Source organism: Tripterygium wilfordii, chromosome 22, assembly GCF_013401445.1.
Source record: "Tripterygium wilfordii isolate XIE 37 chromosome 22, ASM1340144v1, whole genome shotgun sequence".
Taxonomy (NCBI): Eukaryota; Viridiplantae; Streptophyta; class Magnoliopsida; order Celastrales; family Celastraceae; genus Tripterygium; species Tripterygium wilfordii.
Genome location: NC_052253.1, coordinates 1,182,142 through 1,196,551, shown reverse-complemented (window position 1 = coordinate 1,196,551; position 14,410 = coordinate 1,182,142). Strand labels below are relative to the sequence as shown.

The 14,410-nt window shown below is 38.3% G+C and overlaps 1 protein-coding gene across 2 annotated transcripts; it reads left to right on the top strand.

Annotated features, from left to right (window-relative positions):
• Positions 1–3,104: 3,104 nt before the first annotated feature.
• LOC119991183 (GBF-interacting protein 1-like) lies at positions 3,105–13,349 on the top strand. 2 transcript variants are annotated; one of them, XM_038837432.1, is made up of 11 exons: positions 3,105–3,470; positions 4,530–4,573; positions 5,611–5,716; positions 5,995–6,091; positions 6,226–6,611; positions 6,702–6,884; positions 7,503–7,890; positions 9,068–9,359; positions 9,643–9,804; positions 10,980–11,474; positions 12,475–13,349. In XM_038837432.1, the coding sequence occupies exons 1-11, from the start codon at positions 3,308–3,310 to the stop codon at positions 12,769–12,771; spliced, it is 2,613 nt and encodes an 870-aa protein (XP_038693360.1). In that variant the 5' UTR covers positions 3,105–3,307; the 3' UTR covers positions 12,772–13,349. The 2 variants fall into 2 exon arrangements, with proteins under 2 accessions (XP_038693360.1, XP_038693359.1); XM_038837431.1 differs by having other exon boundaries at positions 9,065–9,359.
• The last annotated feature ends 1,061 nt before the right edge of the window (positions 13,350–14,410 follow it).

The following is a 14,410-nucleotide window of genomic DNA, read 5'->3' as shown; positions in this document are numbered from 1 at the left end:
TTTGGGCTCTGCAATCCCTTACAATGTAGGATTCACGTCTAATGTTTGAAAAAAATTCATACAAGTTTTAAAAATTGTAAAATAAAAAATGAGGTGTGATGTGACATACCTTCTACATCATTATATTTTTTTAATTATAAATTCTATAATTTTAAATTAATTATGGAGCCCCCAAATCTGTTGTTAAGTGGGTGTCATGCTCTGCTTTATGCCTTACATCCCAAAATATGATTTGTATTTTACTCCAAATGGATGTTAAGTGAATCAATAATTATTTCACATGTTACATAATTTAAATATAAAATGAGGGTCATATTTTGGGTTGGGTTTTTATAGCATTACTCGTATTTAGTTTAACGAATCCAACCATATAAATTTTTACGAGATAAAAATCAAAATATTCATGAGAGATATATATTTTTTAGTTTATATTCAACGGTCCAAATTTGTCATGCAGCTTTAATATTTATTTTGGACACAAAATATTCCGCTGTAGTAGTTTAACTATAGTAGAGCCCCTCCACCCGGTTAACTTAAGGCACGCACATATATAGTATGTCATCAATGAAATAATGGAGGAAATGGAATATTCTGTGTGTTCTTTTTTTAATTGAAGCTCAACACCTCAATGATATTGTGTGCTCTAGGTCTCGGATTCCGATCAATTTGTTTTTAATAGGTCGTCGTCATTAATTTTGAGGTCCATAAAACGTGTCCTAATGTGAGAGGTGCAAATTCTACATATATACCACTCGATTAAGTTATATCAATCCGATGTGGGATATTAGTCTTAACAGTCCATCGCATTTATGGATTGGGTTATGCCTGACCCAATAAGTGAATAGGTAGAGGTCACGCTCAAATTGATCGAGACTTTGCTTCGATACCATGTTAAAAAAATAAACTCAAATACATTAATGATATTGTTAGCTCTAGGTCACGGGCCTACACGAATTTATTTTTCATGGATTGTTATTATTGGTTTTTAAGCACAGAAAACGCGTCATAATGTGAGAGGTGTAAAGTTTTTACTCATATACCAATCGGTTGGATTATCTCATGCAAGATATTAGTTGTTTTTGAAACATTTTATTGTTTTCAAATTTGCAAAGTAGCCATCATGATGAAAATGAAAGGAGAGGGCCAGTGAGGTCTCTTTGACTGTTGTCTATTGAGAACCATGTTTCGCAGTTTCTTCACCCCGGGTGAGTGGATCTATGCGAAAAGCAATTGTCCAATTCTTCACAAAACATGCATGTAACTCCAGTGAAAAAAACCAAAATATTTGCGTGTGCAAAAAAAAAACACTCTGAAATTATTGGGCGTAGGGCTGTTACTGGTATGGTAAATTATCCATTGGTATACCATTACCAACGTATTAGTTACCGAAAATAGCAAAAGACTGGTATACCGTTACCAATTGTTCGGTACGGTAAATTTACCGATGACTTCGGTAACGGTAACGGTAAGCAAAGTTCAAAACCGGTAAATTTCCCGATTACCGACATATATATTAAATATATATTAATATTATTTTTAGTTTTAGTTTTATTTAATTATGACTATTAGATTAATCTAATTTAATCTAGACCGTTGATTTTTTTGTGTTATCATTTATATATCACTCGTAGCAATTTCATTAACTTTAAAGCAGTGTTTGTTACATAACAAAATGCTTTTTTTCTCTCTTTCCATTATGGTCTTTTATCTTTTATTTATCTTGTTTCTTCTAACTTTCCTGCTGTGGAGTTTAAAACACTTCAGATACTAAAAATATTAGAAATTAATGAAATGAAAGATTTTCTGTTATAGATTGTTGGAATAATATTATGTGAATTCTCCTTTCTTTTTTTCTCCGATTGATAGGTCTTTTCTCTGATTCACATGTAGCACAATGATCCTTCTCATTAATCTATCAATTTTATTATTGGTATGGTAGACAAGATGAAAGTGTTATAGTTTTATACAATGACTCTTAAACAAAATGCTACTTGATGCTTTTTTTTCTTCTCTTTTTTAAATATGTTTTAAGAATTGATAAATTTACCAATTACCGATTTACCATTACCGATTGATCGGTATACCGACTCTTCCGGTAACGGTAACGGTAACGGTAACATTTTTTGAGTTACCAAAAGAATTGGTATGGTAACGGTATTCCGTGATTGGTAACGGTAACCGTACCAATAACAACCCAAAATTTGGGCGTGGGTGTTGTTAATTTATTATGTTTTACCAAACTAGAAGATAGAATCTTAAATCTTTTATATGGTCCGACCAGTTAAACTAGGAACCCGACATTAGTCCGGTTCTGTTGATACACATGAATTGGAAGACCAGTTTAACCGGTCAAAACTAGTTCGATTTTTTTAAGTTTGATAAAAAAAATAAAATTAAAATGTATTTTTCTTTGTTTCATAACAACTTTTCCATTTGCTATATTTTAATCATTAAAGTTGGATACACAAGACCAATACATAAAACAATCAATGTAATTTGGCCATACAAAAGCTCTATTTTACCTATTCATATGAATTAGAAAAAGTTAAATCCGAAAAGGTATAATATTATTAGGAAATGTGACTAGTAATTGATCACTAAAGCCACAAAACTCAAATTATTGGATGCACGTATGATACTATTATTGTAACTATGATTTTATTACAAGTTTTTTACACCGAAAATATAGCAAAGGGTACACACACAACAGTGTGTACAAGTAAAAGCATATAAGCATATGCCGAAATCACAAGAAAGTATCGCAAAAAACCCTTATGATAGAGGTTTCAGTAGTAATTGGTATCCGTAATTGTATGCATAGAATTTCATGTGCATCACGTGATACATATGAAACCTACAAATTCATTTGAATTATGTGCATTCAACTCGATAACTTAGATAACAATTAGTCAATTACTGGGATTCTATGTGTCCAAGTCAACAACTGGAATAACACAAAAATGAAAAAAAATACAAAGAAAGTCATAAAAAAAAAAACCAAAGAAACCCTAAAAAAAAAACAAGTATTTTTTTTTTCTCCCTCCCAGGCTCCCAATGCCTGAAGTTTCTCTCTCTTTTCGCCTTTTTTTCTTCTTCATCACCTATTAAGTACATCGCACTCGCATAAGATCATCGACTCAAAGAAAACCCCGTCAAAACCAAAAAAAATAAAAATAAAAATACCAATCATAATCCCTCCCTCTCTCAGTATCAGTCCTTCTACGCCCTAATCTGTTGAGCTTCCATTCCTGCTCTCTCCCCACTATTTCGACTCGTCTGTGTGGTAGGGTTATTCGGCTGACTGAAGATGAGCGGTGGGGGGTATAGGGTTCAAATCCCAAACAGTGTGAGGAAGACGATCCAGAACATCAAGGAGATTACGGGCAATCACAGTGAGGAGGAGATTTATGCAATGCTCAAGGACTGTTCCATGGATCCCAATGAGACAGCTCAAAGGCTTCTCTTTCAGGGTATGGCTTTTTTATTTTTTTTTTGAGCTCATGTTTTGAGTTCGTGGATTTGATCCTTGATTTCGATCCTCTTGGTCCAGAGTCTTTGGCTTTCTTAGTGGCGGATTCTATTTGATTCTAATTTTGAATTTTGGTGTTTGGGGAAGAGGGGGATTGAGTTGGGTTTTTTTTTTTGGTTGTTTTATCTGAAGGGTTTCACTGATGATGTATTTTCTTGGCTCTCGCTTTCCTTAACAGCCCTCGTTATGTTATTTCAATAGCTAGTCGGTGCTTGTGAATGACCTTGAGAAACTAACGACGTGACTTAGGAATGGGGATTTTTCCCGGTACTAGTAAGTGTCAGGAGTGGTGCAGATTTTACTGCCATTCATAATCCTCCTTTTTTTAGTAGGCTGTGCTATGATAAAAATTCAGTAGGTAAAGGTAATCAACACCCGTGCAAGAACCATGTACTGGACAGGCCAGGAACAGACAAGACAAGATGACTTACTCCACGTAATATTTGGAGAGGATGTTTCCTGCAATTGAACTTGTAACTTCCAGGTTGCACCCAACAACTCTACCTGGGACACTTATGCGCATGTTAGGATAAAAATTTTGTAGTTTAAGCAAAATTTGCATCAAGTTAATGAACTAGAGATTTTTCTGTGTATTAGCTTCCCTGAAACTGTGAGATTTTTGAATAAATTTGTGTTATGCAAACATTTTGAAGCACGTATTTATCATTTATTCTTATGTGTGTTTGCAAAATACATGTTCAAATCTGCTTTTTTGAATAAATTTGATATATTATCTGGGCTGAATAATCCTTCTTTATCCTAGAACACCCAAACCTCAATGAAAGCAGGATGTTATTACAATTGTCTTTGGATGCCAACAACTTTCCCGTAAATTGGCCGACAGACGACAGCTTAGTGTAATTGTCATCAGTTTTTTTGTCACCTTGTAATTTGATGCGAAATTTGTCAGTATATGATACATTTTTTATTTTGCCAATGTTTTCTTCAATTATTTTCTAAACCAAGAAAATAAGTCTATCTAACATCTATGGTTTTACAGATCCATTTCACGAGGTCAAAAGGAAACGTGACAAGAGGAAGGAGGTAAGGGATTATGTTGTATGTAATTTATGCTACTACCTCTTGACTTTCAATGGTGTATGATTCTATGTTGTTTGTGTTTTTCATAACTGAAAAGACTGAGGAGCACTTGCACTCCTTACAAACCCTGCCATTGAGGGGTTTGAATCCTCTCATCCTCGTTGAAGAATAATATAGGTAAAAGGTAAACAACTCCCATGCACAAGGCTCCCACAGTGGGCGGGGTCGGGGAGAAGTTGGATCTACGTAGACCTTAACTCCACATAATATGTGGAAAGACTGTTTACAGGAATTAAACATATGACTACTAGGTTGCACCCGTACACATTGGATCTTGTGTTTGTCTGTCTTAAACAATAATAATGCCGAAAAGATTACCCTCATACTGGCTATTAATTAATGCTATAACATGCAACAATTTTTCTTTCTAGAAGATTTGAGTGGAGATATTGGCTGTTCCTGCTCCTGGTCCAAGATTAGTGAAATATTGTGTTTTCTAAAATCATCATCATCATCATCAAAGCCTTTAATCAAGCTCATTTATGACATTTTTGTCATTGTTAACATTGGAATTGCTCATAAAGATATTAATCTAGATCATCATTCACAAATAAGTTAAATTTAATCAAGCTCATTTATATGTGATTTTGCGTGGACTGTTAAAATAGGGTGTGTGTGTTCAGATGCCCGTTCCTGCATTATTTTAGTATTTGTTTTGGGAGAGGTCATAGTAGAAGGGGCATCTTTTACCTCCTGTTTCCCTTCTTTTGCTGGCCTGTGTTAATTCTGGACATGGATTTAACGACTCAAGGATATGGTAACAGATTGATTTTGTTGTACTTAAGTACAAAGAGAAAACTAATATTGCTCTCTGGTGGGTCTATAGGGATTTTCAGGTGTGATAGTACTTTTATCTAATTTTCTCATTATCTCACAATGTGACCTTTTTCACATTGTTATGGAAAATATGATAATTACCTGCTATGTTTGTCCTGTGGTTCACATTTGAGCTTCGGAATTTACATACACTTACCATGCAGAATCTGAAAAACCGAGAATCAGCAGAGCCTCGTAGGAGAGCTACTACTCAAGGGCGGGGGAGTAGGGGTGTTCGGGCGAATTTTTCACCGCGTCACACTTCAAATGGTAATAATATACTTTGAAATCATAAGTTGTTAAAGAGATGTCTATTTATGATTTTGTTTGGCAAGTACCATATAGTTCATGTGGTGTCTTTGTGTGACTCATTTAAGTAACATGTCGATGCATACCTTCTGCATTTTTAACTTTTGTTGCTTGAAACCTTTTGGGTCATAGTATAAGGATACTGTTCAAATGTTGGCTGATGTTGAAGGCACAAATTTGTCGCATACTATTGTCTATGATGACAGCTAAGCTGATTCTTTCATGTGACCTGTTTTTAGATGCTGGTGGTGGCAGGAATTCTGGTGCAGAAAAGAGTGTTGGTCCTTCTTTGCCAGTCTCACTGACAGAAAGTAAAGAAGCAACTCCATCAGCAAGGTGAATGCAAATTTCCAAATATCATTCCATATCATTCCCATATATTTTTTGTAGTTGCTTTAAAAATATTGTCTAAAATATGGTGCAGTATGAACTATGAACAATGATATGCACTTTATATGTTTGTTTTTCAGCTCTGCTGCTATTGTCGCCAATGGTCCTACTGTTGTAGCTTCTGGAAGCACTGGTATGAACCAACCTGAAAAGATTTTATACACCACTGGCATTAATAAGTCGGAGAGTGCGCTGCCACCTGTTGATGGAGATAAAAGTCCCAACATTGCAAATGGTACTGGGGATATGGGTGGAGAGCCTGTGGGAAATTCGAGTAGCTCCTCGTTCTCGATGACTTCATCATCTTCATCAGCAGTTTGCTTCTCATCTTGGGATCTTGATTTGGTTCCAACTAGTGATTCACGGCTCCCAGGTGCTGTTGGTGCAATCAAACAGGAAGTTGGGAGCAATCAAACTTCCAGTGACCAAAATTCAGTTATCCCTGCTGAAACCAAATTAACTTCTGGTCAGGACATGGGATAATTTTCTTCAGTTTGACCAGTTCATATCTCATGTTGTAACTAACTAAAATTAGTGTGGCAATTATTGGCTGCAGCTTCTGAAATTGGTGGCTCTTTGCAAGAGAAAATGCCAATCAGCAGATCCCATGGAGTTGGGAAGACTCCGATGCTTGAATCTTCTCAACCTTCATCTTCCTCAATCCATGGCAGCTCTTCTGGCAGTCGCCCTTCTTCTAATTACAGTAATCGTTCCCAAGCAATATTTGGTCCTAAAAAAGGTACAAGTTGGGATCAACTTTCTATTTGCCAATGTTATGGTACTTGTTAATGGTTGGTAGTTACTCATGGCCTTGTAAAATGAAGTGCTCTTGTTCTTCATCAATGCTGAATTTGTTCATTTGTTGAGACCTGAGACCTGTATGCTGTATTTATCGAAAATGTTATCGTATGTTCCATTGCTTTTACTTGCATTTGTCAGCGTATAATATTTATATATTTCCTTATTTTGCTATTAAGGAGTGAATTATATGATCTTCAGCCTGAATTCTAAAAGATAATTACTTTTTTGATACAAGTTTGTCGGGGACACACTGTTGAGCAGTACTATTTACTACTATTGTTTAAGGAATTATAGTAAAAAAATGCAAGTATAATCATGTGTCTTTTGATAAGAGATTGTAAGTTTGCTAAAAAAATGTTCAGCTAGGAAAACTTACTGGCTCTTAGGGAAACAGGATGTTGAGCACTGAGAGGAAGCTTAACTCACAAAAAATTATAAATCCTGATGAAAAGTTTTGAATGCTCCTTGCCCTGATGTCTCATTTTTTGTTTGTTATTCCAGAGTGAATGAGAACTTGCCTTTGGTTAGTAGTTCACTGATTTTCTGTCTCTTGCAGTTGGATCTAATAAGGAGTGGAAGCCAAAGCCGACTGCCCCTGCTGTGGCTCATGGGTCTGGAACTGGTGTTTCCTCTGATGTTGCTAGTATTTCCATTGAAGCCAGTGCTCAGTCACTTGCTGTAAATGCCCTTGATTCTGAAGAGGCAACTTCGGAACTGCAGAAAAAGCTGGAGGAGTTACATCTTCCACAGCGTCAACATGTCATAATTCCAAACCACATTCACGTCCCCGAATCTGAAAGAACAAAGTTAAGTTTTGGAAGTTTTGATGCTAGCTTTGGTGTAACTTCAAGCTTTGTAAGTGCTCAGCAGAGTGAGAAAAGTTCTACGCCTCTGTCTGAAACTTCTCATGGTCTTGAAGAACCTTTGGAGGAACAGGCTGCAAGGTTTGTAATCACTACTAACAAGTTTCGTTAAAGTTTGTCTTGTAATGACGGTATCCTGGGTTTGTCTTGTAATGACGGTATCCTGGTGTTCCTAGAACAAGAGACTCCTACTCCCTTCTCTGTGCTGTTAGGTTAAGTTTAAGAGGGAGGAGAAATATCATTGACCATGATAGGATTGTCCCACATCGAAAGATGTGGGAGCTAAGATGTTGTTTATAGAGGGAGGTATGGGCCTCCCTTAGTACCCAAGGTTTTCTAGTATGGGCTGGGAGGCCTTGGGTACAGCCGGCCCATATGGGTGGGTGTCGGTTGGGCCTTGGGTGCTGAGCGTGTATGGGCACGACTCTATCAATGGTATCGGAGCATGATCCTGTTGTGCCTTCAACTTGGGACCGTGCCTGCGGAGTGGCCGGCCATGGTGCTCGACCAACGGGGGTGCGCCTGCCGGAGTGGTCGGCCATGGTGCTCGACCAACGTGGGCGTTGGTCTTGAAGGGGAGGGTATTGATAGGATTGTCCCACATCGAAAGATGTGGGAGCTAAGATGTTGTTTATAGAGGGAGGTATGGGCCTCCCTTAGTACCCAAGGTTTTCTAGTATGGGCTGGGAGGCCTTGGGTACAGCCGGCCCATACGGGTGGGTGTCGGTTGGGCCTTGGGTGCTGAGCGTGTATGGGCACGACTCTATCAGACCATCTAGTAATAGCAAGCGCACTGGTGATCATAATAGTAAACCATTTCCAAAAAAAAGTAAGTAAATAAGGACGATAGAAATGCAAAAACAAAGAAACAGTAATAGTATATTTTAGCAAAGTCGTTCGGAACTGATTAATCCTCTTATTGTGGTAATCTTTGGCCTATATGTGGTCTCAATGCTAATACAGTGTGCTATTGGAAAGGCCGTCTGTCTCAGTTTGGTGGAGTATGTTTGTGTGGGGGAACTTATATTAGTTTTGACAGCTTTGATTAATCTTTGACCTAAAAGCTGAAGCAACAAATTTTCTCCATCTATTTTACATATCTGGTGAATAAACTGCCATATTTAATATTAGTATGTCTGTAGGTGAAAACAAATGGTATCGTGTGCATTAACTAGATTATGATAAAATATAAGCTTAGCCTTTAGAGCATTTCCTTTTCACGTATATAAGTTATAAGTTGTATTGTTGTTTTCAGCAGTCCAAATGCATTGGCAACTGCAGAGGAGGGAGTGTATCCTGAACATCCACAGTCACCTTCAAATATACACGATAATTTTTCTGGCGAGGGAGATGTCTCTTCCAGTGCGGTTCGAGAGTTTGACGAATCCAAGCAGGAGCCTGCATTGTCAGGAGTACATCAATACTCTGTGGTCCATACTTCTCCTAACTACAATTACGGTGTCATGCCTCCAATTATAGGTACTCAGGCTTCAACATTTGAAAGCTCAGAGTCTCAAGCACGTGATGTTTCTCGCTTCCCGAGCTTTGTAGTAAGCATTCATACCTCTCTTTTTCATGTTATGTTCCGTAAATTAATCATATTGATAATTGAATTGTTTTATTCTATGAATCCCTCAATGTTCAGTGAAAAACTTTGAGATGTTGATTAATGTGTATCTTGCTTTATGATTGTAATTGATTGTGATGATATAATGAGTCAATCACATTATTACCAAGAAGTTTCTATTGGCAACTTTTGTGCGGTAGTTTTATGAATCTGTTTCTGGCTTTGAAACTTATCACTGGTGGTCATACAATGCTTTCTGTGTCTAGGTTCAGCAGCCATTTGATCCGACAAGTTACTATGCCCAATTTTATCGTTCAGGTGCTGATAGCGATGGTCGTGTTTCTCCTTTCCCCACACCGGGAGTTGGGACCAAATATAATGGGAATGTTGCAGTATTGCCTCCACAAAATTCTCAGTCGCCTCAAGAGGTTTGCATGGATAAAATACTTCTCCTCATAATTCATCTCAATATAACAGTTTGTGACTACTTTATTGATTGGCTAGTGTGCTAATTGGTTGTTGAAGAGTTTTCTGTTTGGCTAATTCTTCTTAAAACTGATGTATTTCCACAATGTTCCATGAGCATATGCTGTGCTCATCTGCTCACTTGTCGTCAACTTGTGCTGACGCTGAAGCTAGCTAGAATATGGCATTACTGATTTAATTAACTTTCCATTTAGACGTAGAAATATTAAAATCCTGGGAAGAGATGTATTCCCAGGATTGGGAAGGAGAAAGTGGAGTAGAGTTGAGGAAGGGAAGGCAGATGTAACTCTGACCTTGTTTCATGCACATTTATTCATCATCATGCCCATAATGTCTTTTTAGTATTCCTTAGCTGGCTTATATACATTCCATAACTCAGAGATGTTTTCGTTGAAAATTTTACCATCTATTTCATATTAGATATGCAGAGCTTGTTATGGGTTGTCATTATGTTGGAGTCAACTTATAGTAAGTTCTGTGCTTGGATAAAACAATTTCACTTGTTATATGAAAAAGTTCAGTAGCTAGTTCCTTGCTAATTAAATCTCAAAATCAAACTGCTAGATCTGAAACTTGTGTGAGGATTGGGCTACTTCTACCTTCAGATGTTCTAAAAAGGTGTTTTTGAGCTCTATTCATATTAATGATGCACTTGATTTGGAAAAATGACTGTGACAGTGATATTGGTCTGCTTGTTTATGCAGTTTGCATTGTCATATGCGAAATGTTGCTGTGTATGTGTTATTCAAAATTTTTTGAAAGAGAGGAGAATTGTGAGGAAAGATTATCGTTAAAAGGTGACAAGCCTTTGGCTTGCCTCTTAGTATGCTTATCTTGTTCAAGTAGTAAGTGCTGGTTGGCAGTGGAAGTTGTATTCTTCCTATTGAATACCGCTTTTATGGAACACGTGAGCTTTTGGTGTCCTGTTTGATTGACTTTACCCAATAGAGGAGAAAATTTTCTGGTTTGATTGATGTTGCCAGGTGGTACTGTTTTTTCTAGTAGTTTATAACTAGTATTAATTAATTGGATCTTTTGGAGAATGCTGGTGACATAACTTTACATTAACTGTAATGCCTGGCTCAACCGTTTGACTTGGTGACACCACATGTTTCAGGGGGGGAACTTAGTTTTGTCGGTGCCAGGTCCAACTCCGCTGGTGACTCAAGCTGCCAGTCTTATGCAAACTTCTTTAGCTGCGACTCAGCAACCACTCCCTGTCTTCCGCCCACCAGCTGGGTTGCATATATCCCCTTATCCTCCAAATTACATTCCATATGGCCACTACTTCTCCCCGATCTATGGTCCACCCCCAGGGATCCACCAATTCCTGAGCAATGGTGGATTTCCTCAGCAACCTCAAGCTGGTGGTGTATATCCAGCTCCACCAGCAGCTGCCTCTGGGGTCAAATATCCTCTCCCACAATACAAGTCTGCAACGAACAGTGGAAACTCAACCCAGATTGGTGTGCCAAGTGGTTACGGACCATACAGCTCCTCTCCAGCTGGTTATAATCCCAGTGCTACTGCAACGTCTGGGAACTCTGCTTCTAACGAGGATCTTGCAACGACTCAGTTCAAGGAGAATAATGTCTACATCAATGGCCAGCAGGTTCGCCTGATTTTTTGATTAATATGTTCCATGGTGATTTGATTATATTTTTACTTTTAGTTATCATTTTTAAAAGGGTTTCTTACTAGCATTTTTTGTGTTATTTGCGTCTAAAGTGAGAATGAGTTAGCAGTGACTGTACCTTATACGTTATGTTCAAGCTCTAATTATATGCTTTACCTTCTTCCGGGTGCTTTGCCATGATGAGTTTGGAACTTTCATACTGGTGGTGACAGGGTGTTGGCATTGTGTGCTGTACCTGAAATTGGCATTTTGTGATATCTGATACTAGTAGTTGTGCAATCTTTGGTGCTCTGTATGGTGCCAGACTGCCAGGTGGCTTGTTCGGATATTAGAAATAGTGGTGGATACACATCAGATTGTGCTAGTGGTGGTAGTGGCTCATTAGGTGGAAGCTGCTGACAATGAGCACTTGAGCAGTGGTGGATGTGGGTGGTGATACTGATTTTTGGAGGCAATAGCAGTGTGGTTGTAGGGTGAAAAGATGGGCAAAGTATTATATGTTTAATCTTTCCTAAAACTCGTCCATTTTGATTTCATTTTCTAGAAACTCACTATGACACTGGTATTTTATCTTTTTCTCTGTTTCTTGCTTCATTGTTTTTTGGGACACTATCTTTTGATATGTTGTAATTTTGCTTCACTACATGACCAAAGAAAGTACACAATTTAATCTTTGGTGCACCATCCTAAACCGCAGCCACAAGTAACCAGTACCAAAATAAAGAGTTCACTTTCGTGTCACTCCAATGATGTGATTGTTCTGTACCTACGTGGTAAAATAGTGAGATGATATTTTGTGTAGTCGCCTGATATTTATGTATTATGCCTTTTCGCCTGAACCAGTTATGTGCTTTCAAAATGTTCTAGAGCTTGGAGTTTGCTCGTCATATAAATGATTATTGGTTACACTGAAGTCTGATCTTTTACCACTAGCGTGATGTGAACTTTGAATGGCCTTGGATATAATTTTTTGCAGAGTGAAGGTTCGGCTGTGTGGATTGCTGGTCCTGGTCGAGACATGTCTAGCTTGCCGACAACTTCATTTTACAACCTTCCTCATCAAGGTCAGCACATGACTTTTGCTCCATCACAGGCTGGCCATGGCACATTTGCCAGTTTTTATCACCCTGCACAAGCAGTAACAGCAGCAGGTGTTCACCCACTCCTACAGCAGTCCCAGACCATGGCCGGAGCTGTTGATATGGTGGGACCTGCAGCCAGTATTTATCAACAGCCTCAACATGCACAGATTAATTGGCCCAGTAATTACTGATTGAGGTTTAGACTCTTTTTTTTCCCCGTGAATCAAGAATATAAGTTCAACTCCAACCCCGGGTTATTATTTTTGCAAACTTCAACAGAAAAGAGGAAAAGATCAAGAAGAGACAACATTGGCCTGATTTGAGAATGTAAATTTAAGGAAGGTGGCGCGGACAATTTGCTGTTGGTATCTCCTAATTGTGCTCGAGTTGAGAGCATAAAATGTGCGGTTCACCTATTACTGAAATTGACCGTTTTAAGTTTGTTGGGTCGGCAATGTGCAGGCCTTTCTCTTTCTTGCTGCTGCTATATGGTTTTACCATCTTTCTCTTCATAGTTTGACGCCACCTTTACCCCTTTTGTCTTTTTAAGTTTGAACTGAATAGAATTTGCTGAGTGAGAGGATCTTTTTCATTCCTTTTTCATTTTTTATATTTGAAGTTTTATAGGCCTCTGGAAGGTAAGATATAGGTTTGTGGAGAATTTTTCGAATTCCTTATTTTCTCGTCTTTCTAGTCTTACCTGTAAAGTGAATTTTGATAGCAAGAAGTGAACTGTTGTAATTGGTATGAGCAAAAGCAAACTTTCCAATTGTTGATTTAAAGATTTTTTTACCGTAAATACTCGTCGGATAGCAGGATTGTAGGGGAATCTGTTCTACCATGATATATCTTATTCTGACCTGTGGAACATCTTGTCATATTGATGGTTGTAGAATTCTCATATTTTCTCAACCAAAGTTCGGATTTCTCATTTTTGTGTGTGATGTTGTGATGGCTATGTGGTGTGCCCTTGCTCTCTTTCTTTCACTTTTTCTGTACTGTATTTTTATCTAGGTCACTTTTGCATTTGACTGGGATGGTTACTTGATTCACCATGTTCTTTTGGAAGTGTGTTGTGTTTTGATCTTTTGCATAGACGAGTTCCGCTAGTGGTGAGTTGTGGTGACAAAAAATGTTTGATGCCTCTATTTTTAGTGATCCAGTTTCCCCTGCAGGCATCACCTTCCGTTGTGTGCCTATAGGAGGAATTTTGGTTGCACATTGATGCAGGTCTATGGTCCGGATTTCCTTATTCAGAAAGCTCCCCAACAAAAACTAAACGACAGCCTTCCTAGTTTTCTCCACCTCCCTTCCGTTGAATTTTTGACTCACAGTTGGCTAACACACGATTAAAACACTCCTCTCTGCCTATTGTGGTCATCAAACCATGCGGTTATAGGAGTCTGAAGCCTTGTTATATACCCGAGTTGGCAGAACAAACGTTCTGATTCTTGTGACCAAATATGCTCCATAAGCTCCTCCCTTCCTTCTCTAGCCGTGCGCCGCCCTCCAAGCCTCCTACGCCAACAGAGCCTCAACAAACAACAGCAGCGTTGTCGTCCTCAGCCTTGAAGATAATCCACGCTGGAGGAATTGCAGAGTCCTACTACATGGCAGTTCCTGCAAAAAGGATCTTAGAAAAGTACCCTTCATTCGTACTAGCCAAGCCGGATGTTTTCAGACGGCCATGGGAATCGGTGGTTCGACCTGATCGGATCCTCAAGCCTGGCGAAAAGTTCTATGTCATCCCTCGTCGTACCCTGCACAACCTCCTAAGAAAGACCAAGAAACCCAGCGAAGATGTTTCCACGTCTTCTTTCGTCTCACAAA

What these genes read in the sequence shown, in the direction of transcription:
- LOC119991183 (XM_038837431.1), top strand. Translation starts at nt 3,308, where the DNA reads ATGAGCGGTGGGGGGTATAGGGTTCAAATCCCAAACAGTGTGAGGAAG. An exon ending in TCAAAGGCTTCTCTTTCAGG is followed by an intron (nt 3,471 to 4,529) that starts GTATGGCTTTTT and finishes ATGGTTTTACAG; the next exon opens with ATCCATTTCACGAGGTCAAA. An exon ending in ACCGCGTCACACTTCAAATG is followed by an intron (nt 5,717 to 5,994) that starts GTAATAATATAC and finishes ACCTGTTTTTAG; the next exon opens with ATGCTGGTGGTGGCAGGAAT.